Genomic DNA, 26833 nt, shown 5'->3' with positions numbered 1-26833 from the left:
TCACTCTTTCCCAACAATCCTACTTTCCTAATCATAGCACAAAAGAGCAGCATACATGCAGCGTGCCATTGATCTGCCTTTCTAAAGGGCCACGCTTGACTCATAAAGGCTCTTTGTGTCAGAGGGAAGTGGAGTGAAAGTTTGGTGGCAGTGGAGGCAAATCTGATTGTTCACTCATCTGGGATGAATACAGAACACCACCTGACCCGGCCGGGACGGTCCGTTTATGGGGCGTAGGTAACGCTCGCACAGAGAGCTGACATGTTGACCTGGCCCCCGGTCCAGGAGTGTCAGCTGCCTAACTGAAGGGTCGTCTATTAGGCTGCATTAATGCCATGCATTGACAGCCAACATATCGTTGGCTCAAAACTTAATTTTTTACTACTAAAATCTGCTTGTTTAGCAATTAAACTTCTGTACCTTTCTAAATAAGAAATGATTTACTTGCCCTCATTCATCAGTGGTTTTAATTGATATAATCACAAATCTATTCACATTATTTTGTAAGGTGAAAGCAGGCACTTTTTAACTTAAATGTGGAAGGCTGCTGGCGTCAGCTGCTTCCAGTTATTTTAGCTGCAGAAAAATAATCCATTATGCTGCTTGATATTGTAAACTGTTATTTATGTTATGTTATTATAATCTATTATTATTATTATTATTATTATTTAAGGCAAATAGTTTTACCGTTTACAGCACTTTGTAATTCTTGTAATTATAGCAGCTAATGAATAGACAGTCTTCTAGAATCCTGGGGAAAAAAAATGCATCACTGTTTTCAAAAAAATATTAAGCAGCACAACTGTTTTCAACATTGATAAGAAGAAATGTTTCTTGAGCAGCAAATCAACATATAAGAATAATTTATGAAGGGCCGTGTGACACTGAGGACTGGAGTAATAATGATGCTGAAAATTCAACTTTGACATCACAGGAATAATTTTTTACAAATATATTACAATAGGTAACAGTAATTTGAAAATGTAAAAATATTTCACAATATTACTATTTTTACTGTATATTTTTAGCAAATATTTGCTTTTTAAAAGCCTTGGCGCGTATGATTCTCCCTGTATTACATCACAATCTATATCTGAAGTATTATTGTCAACAAAGAGTTGACTTAAATGTGTTCTTTTTCACAAAAGTCTCTCACACACAAACGCACACAACAATACTGACTCAGACCGGTACATACACAAATCCCTGCTCCATTTTTATCAGTCACAGGAAGTGTAAGAGACCACCACATACAAGAGGGCAAACACGATAGGTCATCTTGGAATTTAAACACACAAATCTGTCATTACCTTCACGAGCACAAGTATCTGTTTGACAGCCATATATGTGTGTGGTCTGCAGATTGTGCATCTGAGGGGTTCAGAGGGCAGGAGAAAGGGGAGGTTCTCATTAATGCAGTCCACGGTGAGAAAATATATTTTATTGCTTACAGGATTTATCACTCCGCAGCTGCAGCTCACCACAGGCTGCTGCTGAAACTACTGCCTCATAACTGCTCTGACTCATCCCCTGATCTCACATACAGACACAATACACAACTCTTCACACGCTTAGCTTCGATCCTTAAATGCATTGGGAGCAACAAAAGTTTGAAATGGATTTCAACAACAGTCTGTATCGGTATTTAAGAGTAATATTTCTTTCTCTTCGTCTTTGAACACTCCTTATAATAGACTTTCACACTAGTAACTTTCAATCATGTCACTCAGGGTCAATATTTTAAGCCAACAGTGATGTAAAAAGTGAGATGTGCTAAAAGTTGCGTTTGATCATGTTGCGGTGCAGGTGCCCTAGCCAGATCCAAACAAGTCTTAATTATGCAGGACAGCCTCAGGAGCAGACTTTGACAGCAGACATTGAATGCAATCCTTTAACTCAGATCTGAGAGGCAGTAGGCGTCTGCACAGAGATCTGAGGTGCATCATCCGAGGAGCATTCATCCAAAGCGCAGATCCTAGCCCTTGGCCTGTTTTTTTGATGGACAGCCCACCAAATAGAAGCTAATACCTCCGGAGTAAGGCTAACCGTACGAGTTGATCTTGTTATGCCAACTTCTCGGTTACGCCTTGGCCGGAGCTCAAGCTTTTTCATGCTAAAGCTCATTAGATTTATATTCATACCCTTTGGCATAGATCAGCAGCACACTGTATATCTGTTATTTGGGATCAATATGTGTTACATGGTTTACAAAGCGAGGTGGGAAGCTGTACAATTTTTAATCCTCCTCTTGCCTGCAGGTTTCCTTAAAAAAAGCTGATCTTTTGCTGTTTGTTATAAAGTTATTCCATGTACAATTGAGGTTTGCTTGCTTAAAGGGTCATTAAACCCTAAACCAAATTTTCTGAGATTTTAACAGAGGTATATGTGTTGAACACCATTGAAGACAATGTTAGCATCTGTTAGATTTAATAGTAGGGGGAAATGGATAAATTTGACTTCGCTATTTTCGTCTTCGGGGTTTCAAATCTTCATTGTGTCCACGTCACAGGCTGTGAGGTGGCAGAACACTGTAGTACTTTGATGACTCATCGGTGTCTCATAATTATTCAAGAGACTGAGTTTTCTTATCCAATGAGAAGACACTGTCTCTTAATTATTCATGACACCACGTGGATTTTTTTCAATGACAGACATGTCAAACTGTGATATCGCGTAGTAGATGAGAGAGGCAATCATGGGACGCAAGTGTTTATTTTCGTGGTGCAAAAGTTCCAGTGCGTTGCATATCTTTCCCCGCGATGCTGCCAGGGCTAGACTGGCTACGGGCGGTTGGTTGGCCATCAACCATGGACACATCTAAACTATGTGTTGTGTGTGTAGCAAGCATTTTTGCTCCCCTCTCCTCTCCCCTGCCGTGCCATACCACACCCACTCCCCTCCCTTCTTCTCACAGCCATCCACGCCCAATTAAGTTGCATTTTTCAAAAAGATTGTGAGCTAGACTTGAGCTGAAAGAGGGGGGTTTCATGACCCTTTAAAGACACATTGATACCATTTTATAAGGTTCAAATAACGAACAATGCATGATACTTTTACAACATTTACTACTGTTCATTTCTACATATACATGTTTAAAGGGTGTCATGTCATTATTTACTTGCCTTCATATCATTCCAAACCTGTGTGACTTTCTTCTTTGGAACAAAGTTTTGAAGTGGTAGAAACATTCCTAAAAAAAATTAAGACCCCACTGACACTGACTTTCATTGATGTGCTTTTTTTTCTCTCCTTAAAATATCTTTTTATGTTCCACAGACATGCAGTTATACAGGTTTGGAATGACATGAGGGTGAGTAAATAATGACAGAATTTTAATTATTAGCTAAACTTTTATTTGAACATTTTAAGCTGTATAAATTAACATTAAGGGCCCTATTTTAACAATCTAAGTGCATGGTCTAAAACACACGGCGCAAGTTCACTTAGGGCGTGTCTGAATCCACTTTTGCTAGTTTAACGACGGGAAAAATGGTCAGCGCGCCAGGTGCATGGTCTAAAAGGGTTGTGCCTATTCTTTTAATGAGTAATTGGTGTGTTTTGGGATTTACGTGTGTTAAACCAATCAGAGTCTCATCTCCCATTCCCTTTAAATGTCAGTTGCGCTCGTGCCATGGCTGATTAGCTATTTGCATGACGGAATTTGATAGTGGAAAGACCGAAGCCGCCTCCAGAGCACAAAAGGAACTGCTCGTGCGTGAGGTAAAAGTGCGCAAGCAGACCATCTACAGGACAAGCCGGATTCCACCATATCTTTATGTACACAGTAATAATCTTTTACATTGTAATCCTTTTATTTTAAATATTTGGCATGTTTGTGTGCTGCTGTGCATCCCTGTGTGTTTAATAAGCAGAGTGTACGCGCGTTGTGGACCCGCCACATAAAAAAAAAAAAATATATATATATATATATATATATATATATATATATATATATATATATATATATATATATATATATATATATATATATATATATATATATATATATATATATGCGCCATTGACTTTAGACCAGGTTTCAGTTGGTCAATGGCGCAGTCTATTTCTGTTGCCTCAAAATAGCAATGTGCCAGAACACACCTCGTTTTCAGACCAGCACGCCCATGGGCGCACAAATGGGCGCAAATGCATTTGCTATTTAAACAACGTGGTGCAGGACGTGAAAATGATAACTGCGTCAGGCTGAAACTAGCAAAAAACAGCTTGGCGCTGCATTGCGCCGGGTGTAAGATAGGGCCCCAAGTGTTATTATATAAACATTAAACAACATAAAAAAGGTGTTAGTTCACTGTTAGTTCATGACACCTAATGCATTGACTATAACTGAGCCTTTTTTGTAAAGTGTTACACTTATGTTTTATGTTTCTGTAAAGGCATGTGATGTGAGGAAACAGAAGAATCCAAGTCTGACAGGCAGGGGACAAGAGTCATGATGGGATGGACAGTCTATGTAACTTTAAGTGATAGAGAGAAAGTAACAGTAGCAGATGAGCAATGAGACAAATATTAGTGCAGCTCCCTTAGCCTGAGTCCCTGAAGATGAGGCACTCAAATGATAGGAAAAATGAGCCTACTTATAATAAAGAATTGCACAATGAAAATGAATTACTACTGACCGCTGACACCTGAACAGCTTGCAGGCTCACAGGGGAGCTCGTAACGTGCAGTGATTTCTGGGAGTGCACAAAAAATGAGGTCACCGCAAAAGATTAATGACCGAGGCAGACATCACAAAGCTGCACGATACACTCAAACAAAATAACCAGGCGGGAAAAACATGCAAATTGAATCATTGATCAGAATCCATCTAATTAACTATCTAGCACACTTTGTCAGAGATAGGTGATTTAACTGTGAGTGGCATGAGAGCAAATTCAGTAATGGAGTCTTCAGAGGAAAGTGATTGATCCGAAGAAGAGTGTCCAGTCTAGTGAGTGCAAGAGCCCAACCGGGAGGCACCCTTGAGCTCCTGAATTTACTCATCCTTTCCCTGAAACTTCCACATACAAACTAATAAACAAAATCATCTCATCCACCCAAAGAAAACAGGTTTACTGCACTGAAACTGCAGAATTGTAACCCAGTTGGTTCCTGTAAAAATTATTTTGATCAATGATTTTGCCTTAGTTCCAAAACTACTTTGGCCGAAACCAAATGTAGTAGTAGGTTTTTTGTTTGTTTTTGTTTTGGCTGTTTTGGCTGAATATTGTTGGATTCCGAAATTTCGGTGCATTATGAATTGGTAGTTCAAATCTAATTAGCTGACTTTATGCAAATTCCAGGAGTACTAGTCTACATGGAAACTACTGTATACCGGTTATTGCACTTTCTTTAACGGCTTGCTATTTGCAGAAATTATGAACTGCGCAAGGAAATCTCATCCAAGTATGGCCACCTGCATCTCAGAAGTTTCATTAAATGAGATCCATCCCACCTCCACCTCTTTAATCATGTTTCATATTCAGAAACAATTACGCAAGGAAATTTAGCCAACCCAGGAAATGAACAACTCCCATCCAGGCCTTTTCTCTCAGGCAAACTTGTAATTTACCAATTAGTATGCAAAGAGATTTTAATTCTGCCAGCTCCACACACAAACCACAAAGGCGATTTTTCCTCTTTAACTCCATGTCTAAACCATTAATCACTAATCAAAGCCGTAGATTAAATGACGTAGAGACCGACACTTTTAATATGTACACAAGGTTTTACTGCTGGAATTATACTCTTTTAATGGTAGATACTTATGGATGGAAAAACAGCAGAATAGCTCTTACATCATCAAAACAGCCCTTGTCTTTTCATTGGTCCAGATCCAAGCTCTGATTGCTCATAAATTATATTTTTCACATGCTGAAAAATTAAACCAATTTAACACTAACACTTTGAACAAAATGTACTAAAATGTTCTGTTCTTTGAATATTGTGTCCATGGAAAATTCTGAAGTGCTACCATGACAATATCAAAAATATACTGTCTAGAATTGTCAACTGAAGTCTTAACCCTTTTCTATTTTTTCTAATGATCTGAGGTCTAAGTTTGCTCCTACCTAGAAGGGTTTGCATATGAAGAACCAATCAAATTGTAGGGAAATTATGTAATGTTTCATGTAATTTTGGCTATGCTCCTATTCTATAAAAAAACTGTTGTATTCCTTTTGCTGGTGGGATTCTCTCTGAAATTTGTCTGAGATCCTCCGGCCGTGATTAAAGCATATTCGAAGGCATTGTCTGAAGTCTGTCGGTTATTATTGCTGCGCAGCAAGTTAGGGTTAGGCCAGGGACTCGGCCAACGTCGATGAGGAGACGTACTAGAGTATAAATATTATTGAACGGGGACGTCAATTGTAGACGAGACCCAGGTAGACTTAGGTCAGGTACGTTTAAAAGAAATCTACCACACCCATCAGCCAACACTCAGAACGCAGCGAAAAGAAACAAAACAATAAGTATGATGTATTGAATGCGATGCATGGAAAAGGATCCAACATGGTGAGTGAGGCAACAGAGGCTCTTCCTTGGCCAAGTAAGAGATGAGTTCTGGGATGAAGTAAACAATGGTGACCACAATGAAATGAGCTGATTAAACTGAGCTAGGGAGAACTGACAGTGTTTTTATTTGTGGGTATGCTGAAATGAAGAGGAAGGGAAAAGACGGATGGATTAGAAGAGCTGAAAGGAAAAGTTAAGGTTTTCCTTATGAGGTTAAGAGATGATGCATTTGGAACTTCTGGAAATAAACCAAGTCTCGCACTCATTATCGCATGTAGACATAATAAATGCATACACCCTCCTTCCACCCAACATGATTAACAGTCAAATTTAGACTGCAATGCTCCAGTGTCTTGCGTGTGAAACCACATAATGCCCACACAGACTCCTACATACTCATGGGTCACACATATATTAGTACCGCATGGTGAAGAAAAGATTAATATTTGAAAACATAACTTTAAATTATGAGCAGTGATTTCTATAAGCAGGAGCTTGATGATTTCCTCCTGTTCTAAATCTCTACGGCTGTGTTACAAGAGTCAATTCTAATGCTTGACAAATGTGCAGTGTCTCTACAGCAGAAGCTCACGCTCAGCTGGATGAGAAGCTGACATCAGAGATTTGAGAATGTGGGATCATGCAGTTAATAAAAGACGTGAATTTCTGTCCGAGCCCTTCATATTAGAAATGCAGAGATCATCATTGTTTTTTTTTTTTTTATTTGTTTTAATGTTACATTTTTATGATTGAATTAATTATTAGCTGCAGTTTCCTCACCCCAGTTTGGGAAACCCTTGTCTAGCTCACTTGTACAGTATGTCACTTGTACTGTATATGAACAAATAAACACAGCCTTGTTAAGCATAAGAGACTTTAAAAATATATTTAAAAAAAATCTTATACCAACCCTAAACTTTTGAGTAGTGTACGTCATCAAAGAAACTGATTCATTAAACAGGAAGCGCAAGCTTTGATCAAATATTACATGGGCAAAAAATAATATTTTTGCATGGATGAATTGTTGACATTAGTAACATGCATTAAGAAAATAGGGCAGGTATTGAATTCATGCTGACTTAAAAAATTGATTATTGCTTTGGTAGACTTAAATTGAATCCATGTAAATGTACTTATTGACAATATGGTTTTGAGTGTGCTGTGAACTCAAACACACACTAAACAGTGCTGGCTATTTTTTCCGTTTCAGTGTTGCTATTCACCAGGCAGGAAACAGTCCGGGTCTGTGTGGAATGTGATATGACAGAGGGTCATTTCATATAAGCCTGTCAGGCCTAATTTTGTTACCCTGGTGAAATGTCTGTTTATGGATGTCATAGTTCCAACACCCTTCTGTCATACCAGCACTGAAGATTCTCTCCTTCAGTCTATGATGGCCTTTGAATGAAAGGATCTGTGTTTGAACAAAACAACAAAATGTTGCATGAAGGAGGAAAAGCATGAGTTAAATTCTCACATGAAGCTGGATTAACAAACATAATTCTGTGCACACATTAAAAAAAAAAATCTAAAAAAAAATCAAAAAAAATCACAGCTCTCCTGCTGATCAAGCCTCCCTGCTGTGGCCAGAGATTTGATGCAGGCTCTATGTGTCTTTCTGATGTTACAACAAAGACAGAAGGATGAGAGATGAGGGGGAGGTCGGGAACATGGGCAGCAGAAAGCAGAGAGAAAAGATGTAGGGGTTCTTAACATGACCTTAAAGTTAACCTTAAGTCTTACCAGAAAAAAAGCATTACACTTTTTTTCTTTTTTGAACCATGATCCTGATCTATACACAAGATATTCTCCATTCATTTTAACCAATTAAAAAAAAAAAAAAATCGATTAAGGTTCAGGAACCTGTCTGATTGGTGGATCTCACATCCGATCCCGAGGGGTCTTAATACATACAATATACTGTTATATTTAGCACTACAGCATAACGACACAAACGCTTCTGCTTTCTTTCTTCTCTTTTCAAGCAGTGACAGCAGTATCCTACAGTGTAACATACTCCACCTAAAACTATATCAAAGAACTTTTTTGAATTGTTTTATTTAAAAAAAACAAAACTAACATTTAGGACCTAATATTTCCATACAGAATACATAGAATATTTGTACTTTGTATAGATTTGAAAAATTATTTTAAAATACCACAAATTACTTAAGTGAACTCCAAAAAACCTAAAAGATGATTAAAAATAGTGACTAGTTCTAGCAGCTAAAATAGGCTATACAGTACACTTTCCATTATACATTCGTATAAGTTTTGAAATAATGTTGATGTTGACATGGTTGTCCATGGTGTTTTACAACTATCTGTATAAGCTGAAAGTTTAATTAAACAATACAAAAGAAAACATGGATAAATATTCATTTTGAAATGGGCTTCATACAAAAGTAAGCTGTCTAATATCAGCAGATACAGATTATCATTAAAACAGAAATCATTATTTGTGAAATAAATAAATAATCAAATCAAGCAAATATATTGGGCATCTTGATAATAAAAAGAAAATCAAATAGATGATATAGTGGACACTGGTTCTATGAAGAACCTTCAACATCTATGGAAACTTTCCATTGCACAAAAGGTTATTTATCGTGAAAATAAAAGGTTCTTCAGGTTATTAAAATGTTCTTGACACGAAGAAAAATTGGTTATTTTAAGAACTGTTACTCAAAGGTTCTTTGGGGAAACAAATTAGGTTCTTCTATGCCTATGGCATCGCTGCAAAAAGGGATTTTGGAAACTTTGTTTTTAAAGAGTGTAGGTAGGTGATAAGATGAGTGGTGTAAAGAAATGTTGGCACAAATACATTCTGAAGAATTTAAACCATTTTATTTCCTGCACAAGGACAAGCACACATGCTGTTCATCCAACTGCACTGCTCACACCATTAATCCAGACTCTGATTGGTTAATAATTCTGCAGAGCTCCATTATGCACCAGCCGCCCAGTTAGGAGAAAACTCAGGCCTGGACACGGCGATCTGCCCCCACCAGAACCCAGAGGCATATACAAGAAAATCCATGAAATGCGTATCAAATCAAACTGATACAAGAACCAGCTGAGCTTTCTCATGGCCACATCTCCTTATCTGCTGCATGCACTACATCAGCTGCTGAATGATCAGCGAGCCCTGTTGTTTGACCTCTGACCCCAAGGCTAGTTATCTTTGTCACCACATGTCCCAGTCCCTTCTATATTACTATTTCACAACCATTGTTAACACTTATGAGCTTTTACATATGTCGTCTATGGTGGGGGAATCAAGGGTGTGTGACTTCATAAATATTCACTGTAGCCGGAATGAAATGTTAAGATGTTAATAATGTCCTACAAAAGATCCTTGTGCAGTGCCTGGTAAGGATGAATCAGAGGGTTGTGCTTATGAGCTTATTAAGGGACAAAGGCAATGTAGTTTAAACCTCTATTCTACATAGGTAAAAATCACACTGGGTATTTTAGCTTTCACACTTCAGCTAACATTCATCTCCCAAATTTCAGAAGTTTTTTTCTTTCTGAGCCTTTACTATTATCAAGTTAAAATCTAAATCTAAATCTCAATAAAAATTGAGCATGCCAAGGTCTTTGAAATGCAATGCAAGAAGCAGGAGCAGGGTATAGCAACATTTGAACATAACACAGTGTAAAAAAAAAAAAAAAAAAAAAAACGTGTCAAAAATGTGCAACAAACATACAACAAATAAACAAAATCTGTACATTAAGAAAATCAGATGAAAAACTATGGCAGTAGTATATTGTTACAAACTGCATTGCATAGCCATGTCTAAAGTAGACCTATGTACTGTTGTCAGGGACTGTGGAAAAGATTTGCTCTTATTAAGATTAAGTAGCAGAATTTGTCCTGTCTGAAAATCTAACAAGGATGCATTAATCAATACTAGTCAGAAACTAACAGCCTGTTGAAATATGTTCACACAGAACATCAGGCATAAGTGAAATGCACATGAATTCGTCTGATCTCTTTTAATCATTAGGCTTCATTCTGCTGCATGCTGTGGCAATTCACCAACCACAGCCTTTCATAGGTGAGCTCACCTGAGCCCAAGCAATAAAACAGCCCCCCTTCCTCCAGAATTATTCATAGGCCATTTCATTTCGCATTTGGTGAATATTGTTCCGCGGGCTCTCGTTGATGAGCAGCAGAATTTAATTATAAACTAAGAATCAGGCGCGCGTGATGTGATTGCTGACTCTGCAGTTGCTGGGGTCACAAATGGCGCGTAATATCACCTCTCTGTTCAGGGGAAACTGACAAAAATACACGATTTTTCAAGAATAAAAACAACTTACCGAGAATCCAGCCCAGAAGGGACACGAATGTCTCACCCTCGGAGATGTAGTAAGGGCCAAAGCGGCGAAACTGACAGCCAAGATGAGACTCCCGAGCACCATCTGTGAAACTCCCAGAGAAAGCATGATGCGAGTCCGGGTTCGAAACTCCCTCAGCCGGGAGAGACTGCGGGACAGAGACACCGGGCTCAGAGACCGACCCCTCGGCATTGCAGTGACGGGCATGGTCACGACTAAACAGTTTAAATGAACCAAAACTTGGGGTAAATCAGCGGGCTTCGGGTTTACAGGACACCTCTGGGTCTAGTCACTCCGACATCCACAAAGTAAAGATGAATGCATGTGTTGCCAAGACTCACAGACCATCATCCCGTTACACGAGGAAGCTCACGATGTCCTGCTCTCACTGTTCTGAGGATAAGTGCGCTGTTTTCAAGCAGGTGTTTTACCGAGCGTTATTCAAAATCATTTCAATAAGACAAAGAGGTACGCTTTGCGAAGACGAGCGCTGAATGGTCGCCCGCTTCGAAGAAATATGCACGGGATAAGTGATCCATCAAATCCGTTCACAGCCGTGACAGTCCGTTAATGAAATGCCTCACGGCTCTGAACGTCGTATTCAATGGGAACGAAATTCGCATCTATCGCGCGTAGTACGGGCTGCGTATGACGCGGTTCCGCGACACGTTTTCAACGTCCAACTTCAGTGTAGAAATGTTCGCTCGGTCTTTGCGTGCATCCGCAGCTGTGTTGGTGTTGTAGGTGTGTGTGTGTGAGCAGGTGCTTGTGTAGAGGAGGAGATGGACTGACTTTGTCGCCATATGTAGATTCAGATGGATGGATGCGGGCAACGAACTCGTTTTTGGAACCATAAAAGCTTTTAAAAGAGTCGACTTAAAACTTACTTATTCATACTGTTACTTTTCATTAAACTCGCTTTAAGATTGAGTCTTTGCGTTCGGTAAAATATATGCCATTTAAGCAATGTCACTGGAAAAACAACTGATATTCAGTAGCACTGCATCATTGTGAGTGTCATACAAATTAAATAAAACAAGTAGGCTAATTAGTATCCGGAAACAGTCCGGGTTCAGACCAAAATCGATTATTTAGTTTGTATGTGTTTTCTTCGATAAAAAGCTAAAGCATCAAGCTTCACGTGCCACCGAGCAACACGCAGACTGAAAGCAGGACTGGAACCACATGTGTGAATGGAGCGGAGTGACAGAGATTCCCCCTCCCTGGGCGTTCTGTATTGATTCTACTGGAGATCCTTTCCGGGGTTTCCATTTCTCACTGCTCCAATAAAGACAGCGAGAGAAACCCGTTCTGCGCTATCATGAGCCGACGATCTGAATTTCCAAAACGGGTTTCTCTCGGTGGACAAATTAATGTCGATTTGTGAGATAAAACACCGACGTTTCGACTAAACAAACAGCTCTTCGCTGACCTACTCGTGTAAATCTCATTTAACACTTAAAGTGACCCAATGCTGTTAGTATGCTTGAAACGCCGATCAACCAATCAAATGTTTATTTCCGGCCCATCACATTTGAGGACCGGATCTTTTTTTTTTTTTTTTTTTTAAAAATCCAAATCAGTAACATACTTGACAAAATTGTACTTGTAAGTTTGCATGAAAATATGGTTACTTATTTTACAAACGAACCGTGTAGTATGCATTAAAATGCAGATTGTTCTTATTTCATGTGAACATTTTGCATGGCTGGAGTAAATAGCCATAATACCAGACCTGTTTAATTCCAGTTTGAGCTTATGAAAAATGTCTATGTCAAGGCTCCTTAAAAGGAAGCATGTTAAACATGTCGTAATATACAAAGACCAAACTACCATATTTGGTAGGCTACATGTAATATGAGTCTGTAGTTAATACAGCCTCTCTTTAAGATAACTCTGTCTCACATACATCATTATACATGTAAACATGTCAGCAGTCACTTTTGTTAACAGGAAAACTAAAGCCACATTTTCAACAATTAACTGACTGATATTTTATAAAGATTAGATTTAAAACTACTACCACATGAAACAAAAAGTTCAAAGAAATAGGCATTTTGCTTGATATTAAAATAATATCATCATTAATAATAACACTTTGTTTACAAAGTTGTATTATTAGTAGTTTGTTTTCTTCAGTTAAAAGAGGAATAAAACACATACTTAACTTTTATTATTTCTTTAAACAAGGCGTGCCGTTTAATTTAGGTATTCATGGAGTAGAAGTGATCATTTAGCTGGGCTTGATTTAACCATCGACTAAAGGTACAGTAATATTAAAATCAGTTTTATAATGGCCAGACGCAATGAACGTTGTGAATGAATCTGGCAGTAAAGCATTTGCGCCATCTGCAGGCCAACAAGTGTCACTACACACTATACTGCAGTCAGTGCACTGTCGCAATGAAACATTTTAAAAGTCACCTTCCTCCTTTGCAACGGCAAACTGTATTCTCTATGCAAAGTCATTTTTGTATTGCACCTCCAACTACGGAAAAATCCCTAATACAATGACAACATAGTGTATTTTAAAAATGATTTATTTTTTAATACAGTGGCATACTGGAAATTGTGTTGAAAAGGGAACAAACTCTGCCACACGTGAATAGTTAATGACCAGTCAAAGCTGTGTTATAATGTCTAAAGAAAAAAAAAAAAAAAGTCTTCCGGCGTGCCATAATAAATCTATTAGTACAAAAATACATTTCAGGACACACAATGTAGCATCCAGTATCACAAATAAATGCATGGAACACATTTCAAGCACACCGTTTAAAAGAAACAGGTTTTGAGAATAGTTTACATCAAGCACTTTCTTTTGTAAATAAAGAATAAAAAGATGGTTATTATTAAAAACCGCTTACATTTAGTGTGTATCTGTAGAAAATGTGATATTATTACTGCCAAGTACACGTTCCAAGGCTCAAGGGTAGAACCAGAATACAAAGACAAACCGTTTGAATTTCATTCATCCTCTTTTATAAACGTTTTCCCCCTTTAAGTTTTATACAAAATAATAAAGACATACAAAAAAAGTCATTTACAAACCAAAAATGAAGGCAATATGCTAGCTTTATGTACAGCCAATTGATATCCGTCCTCCCATCTTTTATTTGTGTTTCTCTTTAAAAGTCATGTGCATAGCAGATAAAAAGAGAAAACCTGTTCTTAGACTTTACGCTGTTTACGTGTGCAACACCCATGTTTATTTGTACAGCGGGTTGACAAAAATGGCAGAAAGACAACTTCAGTTTCTTCATAATTTATCATTAGAACAACTTAGCAAAAAGAAACCAAAAAGGTTTTCGTTATTGAAAAAAGTGTGTCGTTTCAGATAAGGCATCACTGCTTTACATGGAGTGTTTGAGAGAGAGGGAGAAAGAGGGAGTAAGAGGGAGTGAGGAAGAATCTGGAAGAGAAAGAGGGGAGAGGAAAGAGCAGCAGTCTTCACACCTGAGTCAAAGCACATGCATAGATCTCGACACAGCAGGAATGTTCCAGTGCTCAAGTTCACAGGTCTGTGAGGAGGCTAGTGGTGTCTACAAAGGAGCCATTAAAAAAGGTGAGCCTTAAGTGACGTGTCCTTGGCTAGAAAACTTCATTCTGTATATTCTTCATATCCGACTCTTTCCTTAAAGCTCTTATCTAGCACTGATCCTGCACCTTGACATGATAAAAGTCAGGAAACGTGTCAGATGTACACTTCAACTGCTCGATTGAAAATCCTAAAACTAGAATTCGATATTCTAGAAAAGTTGCACTGTACATTATAATCATAACGTTATAGTGTGCATACTATATAAAGTGAAAATACATTTGCAGATTAATATAGTCTATACGTTTAAGTAGCCTAGGCTGAATGGAAGAACCTAATAAATCCTTTAAAAAATAAACACAAGTTGTGTGTCGCAAGATATTACAGTTGGCTTACAGTGTGAATATTAATTGGTCAGTGGCACAGAGCATGCAGTCCATCAATGGTTAATGTCTGTTTTTGTTATCCTCGAAAGCCTTTAAAAGCACTTAAAAAAGAAGTGAAAGATAAAGCAAACATGAAGAGGACGATGAGGAGATTAAAACAGCACTTCATAGAATGTAACCCTCCCTCCAGTCTCTGAGGTTACCGTAAACAAGCCAGAGCACAGTCAGGAGACCCTTCATTTAGTGTAGCATAGTGCGTAGCCTTCGTGTGTGTGTGTGTGTGTGTATGAGTATGTGTGTGTTCATAAGGGGGAAGGTCCTCTCTCTTTTAAACTGGTTCCACATTCAGTAAAGGGACCTGCTGTTGCCCTCCTCAGAAATGGTCAATAAGCACAGACACACAGTTGGCTCCAACCAGGTAGTTGGGATCTCCAGGGAGAGATTTGTTCTGCCAACTCTTAGGATCACCTGAATAAATAACAGAAAATGCAGATGAATATGATTGATGAATTGAGAGTAAGATCAATCATCGCGTTCAGAAGTTTGGAGTCAGTTTAATTTTTTTTTTAATGAAAGAAAGAAAAGAGACTTTTACATTGTTACATAAAAATATATATAAAATAAACGCTGTTCTTTTTAACCCTCTATTTAATAATCCTGAAATAATAGCACACAGCACTGTTTTCAACATTGCTAATAATTATTAGAATGATTTCTGAAGGATCATGTGACACTGAATTAGCAATGATGCTGAAATCTTTACCATCACGGGTGTAAATTACATTTGAAAATATATTCAAATAGAAAAGAGTTTATTTTAAATTGTAATAATATTTCACAGTATAATTGTTTTTACTGTATTTTAGATCCAATAAATGCAGCTTTGGTGAACATAAGAGACTTCTTTCAAAAACATTAAAAAAAAAATCTCGCCGACTCCAAACTTTTGAACAGTCGTGTATGCATTATACATCACGTATATGCAGTGACAGTTAATTAAACATTAAATTAAGCCACATGCATGCTTGTTTTCTAGTCAGATCCACGATTCTAAAGCCAACAAAACACTAACAAAAATGTGGCGTAAAACAAAACACACGTTTGGAGAAAAGTAAACAAAACTATAAACGAGGTGCATTATTTTTTAGCATATTTCAACAGCTGTATCAGTACAATATTGTGCAATTTTAGCAATTGTTCTCTTTGGTTTGCATGAGGGAAAGAGAGGAGCGTAGCGGGACGCTCCGAGATAAGACAGGCTCTCAGCATGCGTTATTTGTTCTGGTAGAGATAATCAGCAGAGCCAGAGCAATAACCAATAAGCTCATATCCCAAGGTGCTGTAATGCATAAGAACAAGGTTGTTTTTTCATTCATCAAGGTGAAGTGTGCAATTTCTGTACCACTAGCGGCACCAAACAGAGACGAGTCAAGTTTCAAACAAACAAACAAACATTATATGTTCTGTTTGGTGGTTTTATGGTGAATAAATTACACACTTTATCTTCAAAACCGATTGAAAACGATTAATTTTTTAGCTCATTTATAGAGGACCTCAGGATTTCAGTGCTCTTTTGCACTCTGCTGTGAACTCCATCAGAACAACTGTGTTAAAGTAGTTAGATAAACGCTCTCTTTCCAAGAGAGTGCAGGGGAATTTGCCTTGAACTTTGGACAAATGATGGCCTTGCTTTAAAATATGCAGATTAGAGGCAAAAGCCTGTAATGGTTTTGGATGAGGCAGGAATCTCCGATCTCTCCACTGCACATTCAGAACGAGAGGTTCATTAAAAGGTTAATACACGGTGGTCCGAGGTTTACCAATAAGAGTTATATAGAGACGAATGAGTGAAACAAGAGAGAGAGAAATTAAGACCCAGGGAAAAACATTTGCTGATCTCCATTAGCGGGACGAAGGCAATTCCAGCATCTCTGCATATTCAGACATTTGGGTGGCTGTGTGAGAATCAGTTCAATACACAAATAATATTATGAGTGAATTATGATTAATAGATGTGAATTCACATTGGCTAATTCATGAAATCATGAGACTCAAGTGAAGATGGCAAACAACCTATTTTGTCAATGTTCATCTGCAGATTTCTGATTATTTAACTAACCTCGAAGGAGAAATTGAGCGATTCAGTGCCTTGATCGAGAGAACACAAAGGCCTATGAAACGAATCTGCCCAGCGAAAACTACTCGTACTGAACAAAATGCAGAATTTGTTGGGCCCTGCAAAATACAAACCATCTGCCAAAACAAATTTACTTTCTCTAATGCAAAATATCCATTCAGTACAATATAATGGATATGTTGTCATTCACTAATGGAAAAATTATTTATTTTTAAAATATTTAATAATTTTTTTCTTAGTTATCACATCCAGTTCCTTTTATGAAAAATCTAAATGTGTAACATTTATTCCCTTATAGAATATACACTACCGTTCAAATGTTTAGGGTCAATTTGAAATAACTGTTTTCTGTTTCAGTACATTTTAAAATGTAATTTATTCCTGTGATGGCAAAGCTGAATTTTCAGCAGCCATTAGTCCAGTCGTCAGTCACATGATCCATTAGAAATGCTGAAAACAATTGTGCTACTTTAATACTTTTGTGGAAACATTTTACTTTGATGAATAGAAAGATATTTTGTATTATAAATGTATTTACTGTCGCTTTTGATCAATTTAATGCATCCTGTCTGAATAAAAATATGAAAGTATGACCCAAAACTTTTGAACAGTAGTGTATGTGCGCATGTATCCAAATACCTAGATGATGGAAATAATATAATTATTTTAATGTAGGGTGAATTATCACACCTGGTTTTAAAAGAGACACTTGGTTTAAATAGACCTTAAATAAACCACATAAATGAATGAGCAGACTGGAATTAGTGAGTCAGTGAGATAAGCTAAATGACTAAAATATTAGTCATATTTAGTGGTATAATAAAAAAAAGGTTAACAAATGACTGGTCATATGGAGGTGTGAATAAGAAAATGCATAATGAAAAAAAGGCCCACAACCAAACAAGTTGTCACAAAGCCATCCCAAACGACCCCAAAAAGGACAGAGAGAGGACAGCGTACCCGACGAGGAGTCGGAGGATTTTAGAGCAAAAGACCAACCATCAGGGGTCATAGACGCACAGTGAGGTAGGCGGAGCTCCACTGGCTTCAGGAACTTCAGACCGTGAGGACCACACATCACCAGAGGACTCAGCAGAGTTTCACCTGGAAATAAAAACTTGTTCCTTTAGCATTTGCTCTACACTCAAGCACACAACTGTATATGAACAGACAATGTTTCTCATAAAGCTACAAATTTAGTACTGATAAGCTCACTTGCATTTTGAGTACAGGTTAGTTCATGTATCAATAAAAAAATAATCTGTATCAAATTCTGGATTACCAGGTTTCTTTCACAGATCAGAAAACGACAAAAATGTCAGAATCTTCTGACCCCCGAGTTAAAAAGATGCGTGACTGACCTTTCTCTTTGTCCAGAGGTGGCAGGATGCTGTTATCCCGACACACTTTGAAGTAGATCTCTTGCTCCACACCATCAGGAATCGCTCCCTGAGGGATAATGATGCTCACCCCCGTCTCAATGGAACTCAGAACCCCGCCGTTACAGTTGAAGATGCCCCGCGCCGTCGCCACCACCGTGTGGCTGTCATCATCGTCGTCGTCCTCCAAAGCACTTGGGCTGGAAAGAGGAAAAATAAAATAAGATAAACCTACTTTTTGACTCCTCTGATCTTTAGTTCTTTATTGAAAAAATAAATCTAGCTATAGCAGAAAGGTAATCTTAATACTGAAACTATCAGTAGACAAATTTCTAGTTCTACTGATTGTGATAATGTTTTTCTGTTTTGTGTCCTACATTTACTTAATTTTTTACTTTTTTATTTTTTAAGTAATATCTAATTTACTTCATGTTATAGTTTTAGCGCGAAAAAAAAAAAAGTAAGCTTGACAGTTACGGAGCTAGTTTCTAGTGTACCTGACAGGTATTGCCTTGGGTACGGCGTTGATGTTGTTCTGCTGGTATTTCGGTTTCTGGTCCATGGTGCGGGTGAAGGTGTCCAGGCCGCTGTCATGGTCTGTCGACTGGGGTGAGCTCTGTGGTTTGGCTGTGGTACTGATAGGAACTTTCACATTATCTTTCTTATTTTGAGAGTCATTAGGCAAGAGGTTGTGGTTGAACTTGGGGCTGTCAAACTTGCGTTCGAAGGGCCTTGCAGAGGTGGTGTACGGCTTGGGCACAAAACGGTTGTAGCTGGACGTGGCAGTGCTGTTGGTCTTTGGAGGTTCACCGGTGCCGTTAACAGGAGATTTCTCTGGGAAGCTTTTCTGAGGCAGGTAAGTGCTCTGAACTTTGTCTTCATGACTGGGAGGCTTCACTTTGGGAGATCCGTGTGGGTCTAGCGGTGGGGTCACTGTGTGAGATAGGAAGATTATGTGTATGTGAATAAGTCTCTTATGTTCACCAAGGCTGCATTTATTTGATTAAAATACAGTAATATTGTGAAATATTATTACAATTTATAACTCAGTTCCATTTTAAAAATGTAATTCATTCTTGTGATGGCAAAGCTGAATTTTCAGCACCCTTACTCCAGTCTTCAGTGTCACATGATCCTTCAGAATCATTCTAATATGCTGATTTGGTGCTAAAGAAACAGTCCCTATTATTATCAATGTAGATTACCTGCAGGTTTAGGCAGGGTTGGGGGTGGGACAGCTGGGTTGGCCGGAGCAACAGGGTTGATCTTCTCCACTGACTCTGTCCTGTAGCAGACAGACAAACAAACAACGAAGTCTAGATTCAAACTTAAAGCCATATATTCTGTCATCATGTTTACTGCTATCAAATTTTATATTATAAATTCCAGGAAACATGATAATTTATGATAATGTACCTGGGGTAGTACCCTGGTTGGGTCTGGGGTTGGGCTGGCTTGATGGCAGGTGTCAGCTGTGCGGAGGGTTTGCTATCAAAGCTTCGGCGGTCGAAGTAAGACAGCTGTTTCCTGTAGTACTCCTCATCCTCATCAGGGTCATTGTTATTGGAGCGAATGATATCATCGGGCTGCTGTGGCTCTGGACATCTGACAGATTAAAGACGCATGTGTACCTTCAAATACTTTATGCATAGAATAGTTGCAGTATTAATTTCAATAAAAGTGGAGTAATATATTCAGTTGTGCTGAATAATATTTTTGTGGAAACCATGATAAAGGATTATTTGATGAATAGAAAGTTTAAGAAAAAAAACAGCATTTATTTGAAATAGAAATGTTTGTAAACATTGTAATGTTTTGGTTACAAAAGTGTTCTTTATGTAGACACAAATGATATTGTATTTGTGGCTGCAAATGTATTGATTTTAAGTGCTAGTTCATTACCTAAAGGCCTTCTCTTGGTCCAGGTTACTTAAAGAATTGGCTTTGGGCACAGAGGCAGCGCCAGGTTTAGGCACCATGTCCACAGGCTAAAGGAAGCAGAAAAATGTAACTTAATTATTCAGTCTGTAGAGTGTGTATTTAGTGAGAAGAAATACAGACCATGCCAACTCACCCGAATCCCAGAGTTTGCAGACTCTTTTGCTCTGTCCACAGACACGGATCGTTTGTTCTCAAATATCTTAACCCTCGTGAGCACGGACTGGGGCTTCATGGCTGGGTCTTCCTCTGCCTCGGCTGGAGGAGGAGGAAGTTCAGGTTCTGCTGTCGGTGAGAGGGACTCCGGTTTGGGAGGGGACACAGAGGTCTCCGAATTCATGTAGCCCCTCTGTGGTGGTTGAGCGTAGGAAGGTCTCTGGGAGGGGTCGTAGTACTGTTGTTTGGGGGGCTCAGGGGAGCGGGAGGTGGCTTGAGTGTGAGGAAGTGGTTCTTGGTTATACTGTGGCCGCGCAGGGGGTGGTTCGTCGTGTCGGATCGGTCCAGGGCTAGGTTTGCCATAACGAGGTCGACCCGTGTCGTGCCGCGTCTGAGGGTGACCATACATGTGGTCCAGACCATCCTCGTAGGGCATATGAGGGTCGTATCCAGAGGTGTGGTCATACGGAGCCCATTGCTCGTCGTACGGAGGCACGCTGTTTTCAAAATGTAGGTGAGGGTCAAAGTTACGAGCCTTTGATTCCATGTAGCCCCCATCATAGCGACTGGGCTGGTGGTCGTAATCTCTGTATGGCTTGTCTTCCTGGTAGAGGGGCTGCTGGGGGTTGTAGTTGGGCTGCATAAGGTTTTGGCTCACCTGCATCTGCTCATTGGTTCGGTAGATATCCTTCTTGTACATCTGTTGATAAAGCCAAAGCAGGAAAATTATGAACAAACTGTACAAAGAACTGTACATTAAACTCAAAACCACAGCAATCAATTGAATTGAATGAAACGACAGAAACCAGAAGTGAATAATATTCGGATTAAAAGTTGAAGAATGAAGCACAGAGTCAGCAGAGAGACCTGCAATAGAGGAAGACTCAGAGTGGGCAGTTATTGAACAGGTCAAATGGAGGCAGCCATTACACAGTTTCAGAGTTTAAGAAAGATAAAATGACTCATGACACGCCAAGCTGCAAAATCATTGGGGTAAAATCAGCCAGAAAAAGTCCCACTGAAAAAGAAATATACAAAAACAATTTGGTTCAAAAAATAAAATGTATTTTGAAAAGTAGCCTTTTAGGAACCATTTTTGGATTTTGTATAATAAAGCAGCATGACGCTGAAGCTGGGATCATTCGCCAGCTAGTGAAACGGTACGTAATGCGCTAGTTTATGATCGAATCAGAAAAGTAAATGCACTAGCGTGGTTTCTCGCAGCTCATAAGCAAACTTAAGACTCTGCTGAGACATTACATGTCACATCGATGTCACGTGTCTTTACGGGATCTTTACGGGTTGTGTGTGAACACACGCACAGATTCCAGAAAATCACTGGCAGTGTGAATGAACAAAAATCAAACAATCCCGGGACAAATCCTGGGACACATTATCCGTGTATTTTCCGGAATCACTGTGTGAAAGGGACTTAAGAAATACATGCTAGAACTTTCCAGTTTCTAAGCTATTTTATTGTTGAATCACAGAACAGTGTTGACAATACATTTCGGCGCTACTGAATGTTTCTGTGTGCGCGTGATCTGCCTGTGATGTGCAAGCTGCTCTCTCTATGTGTTACAATTCAGCAGCGGATTCGTTTAAAACAGCAATTAACACAATATGCTGTTTAAAACGAGCTTTCTCCCGATCAATTTTGAGCTTGCACATGGTATAATCACACATCTCTTGTGTTGCGCTCTCAGAGTATGCATTTATTTGTAATTTTAACTGTTGGAAACGGAGCGTAAAAGTGGACTTCAAAGATTTCTTATCCTGATGCGCCTCTATAGGCCATGATCAGCGACTAGTCGACATCAAGCTTAAAGCATCATGGCAGAGTATTAAAGTCGATTTGTCTGTGTAACCCCTATGAACTAAATGAATATAAATGTTTCAAAATATCAAATTATGATGAATAAATGTCAAGGATTGTTCCATTATAAAGCTATTTCAGGAGTCATAAAGGCAGCAGTTTTCACATAAATGTTATGATAAATGACAAATGTTTCTACAGGTTTAAATTAATATATATATTTAGTTTAATTTCAAGCCCCGCACAGAGCATGCAGGGGAGAAAAAAACTAAATATTGTGGCCACAAATTATGAATTAGTTCACTTTGGCCAAAATGTAACTACATTAACACAAGGCAATTAGTTTGTTTCTTAATTCCTGGCCATGATATGCATTTTATTCTGTAGTTTAATTAACTTTCTGCTGAAATACTTTTGTTGACTAAATTTAGATGACATTTTAGCATAAAATTGCTGAATTAAGTAATATGACGATGAAAAATGAAAGAATATATATATATAAAGAATACTTCTGTCAGAAGACAAAAACTGAAAAACTAAAAAAAAAACTACAAATGAACACTGTTGTAAAGAGCAAGGCTACCTTTCAAAGTCAATAGGAGGGGGGAAGATTCAAAGTTTTAAATCTAAATAAAGATCAATTTAATAATTAAATCAGTTTATCACATTCATTGCACCACTAGTATTTACTAACTCTACTTCAACAGGCAAAAAAAAAGAAAAATAAACCCATGCAAAAGTAAGAAAGCAACAGTGGGGACCTGGGCTTGCCCGAAGATTCATGAACTATATGATCTGATGCAGCAGGCCTCTGTCATACCCACTGTTGTTTATGAACACACATACGCACAATCACAGATAGAGAACAGACGCTCTCATAAGCACACAGCGCACATGCAAGAGCTAGAGGAAAGCACCGCAGCACACAGGCAGGGCAGACGGCGATAAGAGAGGGCACCGGGCTCGGGCGTTAAGTGGGCCGGTTTCAGTCCAGAGCGGGGTGGCTAGTGAGGTACCTTGGACTCTGACCCGGGTTGTCCAGATTGGTTGGGGTCGGGAGACGGGGGTTGAGCTAGCTCAGGGGCAGGTGGGAAGAGAGAGCCAGCCTCTGGGCTGAAATCCCCCTGAGTGAGGGTGACCGGGAGATCCTTGGCACTCGGGGCCCCTACATTTACATGAACAGCAGGGGGCGCTGTCTCTGCCAGCGGCTCAGGCTGCGTGGGGAGAGCAGCCTCTGCTTTCTGTGAAGGTGTTCAAAAATGTTTAATACATGCGGTCAAACCTCACCACTGCACTTCAGCTGTGATTCTCTTCTTTCTCACCTGACACCTGTACTGTTCTATTAAGGGAATGTTCCAGATTCAATTGATGTTAAGCTCTATTGACAGCACCTGTATATAAATAATTTATCTTAATTGGCTGATATTGGATATTTGACCTTTGCTGTCATCTAATCTTTAAAAACACTAAGAATTGAATAACAATGTTAAATATAACATTTAGCAAATCTCAAAATAAATAGAATTATTTTTCAACCTGTACATTACAGTTTATTTTAGATGTTAGTGTTTTATTTATTTAGACAAAATAGTTTATCATTTTAATACTGCCCATTTAACAGTCATCTGAATTTCATAACAAATATGCATTACTTAATTATATGCGTATTACTGCTTGAATTTTAATAATGGTGCATTTCTAGTGACTACACTTTTATAGCATTTCAAGGCCTACTGCCCTTTCTCTGTTAGTGCCTTAACTGCTAAGAAATGCTGTCTACACAGCTTAACTTGTACTGAATTAGGAACATCCCACTAACATACAGAATAGGATGATTCTGGGAACCATGTCATGTAATAATTTGCAACTAAACAATGTTCTGTTTTTACTGTAAGTCTGATGTCAGTTTAATTCTACAGTACAGTACAATGTTTTGGCTCTTGTAATACAAGATCTAAGACACTTTTGATATCATGGTGGCCACTGGACCAATATAGATAAATACATTCACAGTTATATAGTTAACACAGTAATTCCATCATGCACATAATACTTTCTGGTAATGACATCATTTTGCATGACATATAAGGGGACAGCTAGACCACAAGGATGGGGCAATCGTTACACATTCTTAAAGATACAACGTCTTCACTTCCATCTCCATTGTGATCATATTGAGATAAGAGTCACAGCATCTACATGAAGTATAACAGCCGAGCCATATTTGTCACATACACACACACATTCACACAACTACACGCTCACAAATACATATAATAAATACGTGGCAACAATTACTTGGTCATTGTCACTTCTCTAGTACTGCAATGTACTACGGTTTTTAAAGCATTCCTCCATCAATAGCGCCGCTAGAACACTTTTCTCACGCACACCACGGCCTCCAGACAACAGGGAAGGCGTACGGCTCGTAGAAACGCTACCTGCTGAGGTGCAGGGGCCTTGAACCCTGCTGGGTCGATGCGGTTCAGCGGTTCAGGCTGGTACCCTCCATATCCAGGAGGTTCCTGGATGACGGGCAGGTCCTCCCGGACAGGCTCCGAGGAGCGTGTGATGGCGGGCTCGCTTGGAGGTCCAACTTCGTCGTTCAGGGTCTCGTCTAGTTCCTGGTCCGTGTAGGCTCCACCCTCTGTGTCAGTGTCCTCGTAGTCTGAGGTGTGACGGCTGTCCGTGCTGTACATACTGTACTCGCTACCAGGGGCGGACAGGTAGGACAGGCGGTCATCGTGAATGTCCAGATCATCGTCAGGTGCGCCGTCCGCCTACGGAGATTCAGAACACATGATGCAAAGAATTCATCAAGAGAGAGAGAGGAAGAGGAGAGAACAACATGAGAGGGTGAAAAAGAGATGAGAGGGTGAAACCGAAAAATGACATCATGTCGATGAAATGTGTAACATTGGGGAATCTCACAAAAATATATATTTTGCATTAAAAAAATAAAGCGTACATTTTAACAATATATTTAGGATAATTAGGCAAATTTTACAAAAATGTCAGCATTATTTTCAATTATTTATTCTCAATAATATTATTGTAATATCTCACAGAATTAGTTAGAATTACAATACTACCATACAATGCTTACAAAGGTAGTACTACAAATACTACAATGATCTATAAATACAATTTAAATAACATTACTGTAATAAGAACATGAGACCGTGTTATTATGGTATTATTTACATGGTATTATTTTATTAATTAATAAAATCTTTGAATTAGGTTTCATTTTTATATTTTCATTTTAACTTTAGTTTAAGTTTCTAAATGTCTAGTTTTATTTATTTATTTATTTTAGTACTTCAGCTTATTTTTTTTCAAAGGCATGGCAACATTTCTAATTTTTAAGTTTTTCATTAAATATTTATGTTCATATTATAACAGCAATTTTTAATAACAGCAATTTGAGAATGAGCATCTCTTTTTTTGGTTAATGCTAAAGAAACTTGGTTACACTTTATGTTAAGGTTTCCTTGTTACAGTGTAATTATACATTTAAGTACAGAGTGATATTGATTAACAACATGTACTTACTATAGTGTTAAGGTTAAGAATCTGTTTGGTTTAGGGTTAGTTGCATGTATACATAATTTTCTGTAATTACTAAAGTAAGTACACGTAACAAGGACACTATAAAATAAACTATTTCCTAAAACTTTTTCCTCACTATGATATTGAGAATTGAGGGGGTGCGCTTCATTTGTCATGAAATTTATTTTCACAAAGCATTAAAAAAAAAGGCTTTAAAAAACGTTTTAGATTAAAAAAAGACAGTTTCTGATCCAGGTTTCATAAGATTAACCTTATTATGGTGAAACATCACTAAAATAAAACTCAATCCACTGGGAAAAAGAACAGATGCTGATCAAAGAACCATACAGTGGTCAAATATAAGTGATGTGACCACAAGAACAGATGCATGGGAAACAAAAATAAATAATAAAATATGCTCTGTAAAAACAGAACCATGGACCCGGACAACCACGAATGAACCCTGTCCCTGAAACCTCATGCATCAGCTATTGAACTGAGTCACTGTGGAAAAGTTCAATGAAACTCACCTTGCCCTCTGAGACCCACACCAGCTGGTTCTGCTGCTGCTGAATGGTCTCCTTCAATCCTCCATACCAGCCATCATTCATGTTGTTCATGTTAATGGTGGCTAGAGGACAGTGACAGGAAGGAAGACATCAAATCACTCAAGAAAGAGTCCAGCTAAGTCTCTTTAAAAAAAATTAAAACAACAAAACTCCTCAATGTCTGTAGCATAAAACCACTCGCTTATATGCTCATTAATTCATCGAAAGATGGATCATTGATGGATTCTCTTTCTCTTTATGACTGAGCCAAGTGATCTTTTTGCCCAGTTACATTTACAAGCCTTTTATTCAAAGCGATTTACAAATGAGGAATGATACAGTAACACTGCAGCCTTTACTGAGCTCAGTCAGAAACACTGTGTGCCTTTCTTATTGCTTCCATAAAAGACTAAGATTTGAGATAGCAGATAGGCTGCTGAGTGAGACCCATCATGTAATTGAATGTGATGTATGGTTTTATGAATAATTATTCAAAGTTATTTCTGTCAACTACATATTTCAGTTTGAG

At 38.4% G+C, this 26833-nt stretch overlaps 2 protein-coding genes across 13 annotated transcripts in view; both read right to left on the bottom strand.

Moving 5' to 3' along the window:
• Positions 1-11549, bottom strand: part of fam189a1 (family with sequence similarity 189 member A1) — a 99884-nt gene extending 88335 nt beyond the window's left edge. The window contains exon 1 of the mRNA XM_084110390.1: positions 10840-11549. Within this exon, the coding sequence (XP_083966516.1) occupies positions 10840-11064 (225 nt within the window). The 5' untranslated portion in view covers positions 11065-11549. The remainder of the gene's footprint in view (positions 1-10839) is intronic.
• Positions 11550-13379: 1830 nt separating this feature from the next.
• tjp1a (tight junction protein 1a) overlaps positions 13380-26833 on the bottom strand; it is a 120604-nt gene continuing 107150 nt past the window's right edge. For 5 of the 12 annotated variants that reach the window (XM_084109699.1, XM_084109703.1, XM_084109710.1 and 2 more), the window contains 11 exons: positions 26287-26387; positions 24646-24984; positions 23221-23445; positions 20369-21088; positions 20197-20282; positions 19711-19899; positions 19500-19579; positions 18792-19227; positions 18277-18494; positions 17876-18019; positions 13380-15246 (listed from right to left, as the gene is read on the bottom strand). In XM_084109699.1, coding sequence (XP_083965825.1) covers positions 15152-15246; positions 17876-18019; positions 18277-18494; positions 18792-19227; positions 19500-19579; positions 19711-19899; positions 20197-20282; positions 20369-21088; positions 23221-23445; positions 24646-24984; positions 26287-26387 — 2633 coding nt within the window. In that variant the 3' untranslated portion in view covers positions 13380-15151. The remainder of the gene's footprint in view (positions 15247-17875; positions 18020-18276; positions 18495-18791; positions 19228-19499; positions 19580-19710; positions 19900-20196; positions 20283-20368; positions 21089-23220; positions 23446-24645; positions 24985-26286; positions 26388-26833) is intronic. The other 7 variants (XM_084109704.1, XM_084109706.1, XM_084109701.1 and 4 more) reach the window with 3 other exon arrangements.

This window comes from Abramis brama (assembly GCF_963993115.1).
Source record: "Abramis brama genome assembly, chromosome: 3".
In the NCBI taxonomy this organism is placed as follows: Eukaryota; Metazoa; Chordata; class Actinopteri; order Cypriniformes; family Leuciscidae; genus Abramis; species Abramis brama.
The sequence above is the reverse complement of the archived record's forward strand: the minus strand, read 5'-3'. Positions and strand labels throughout refer to the sequence as shown.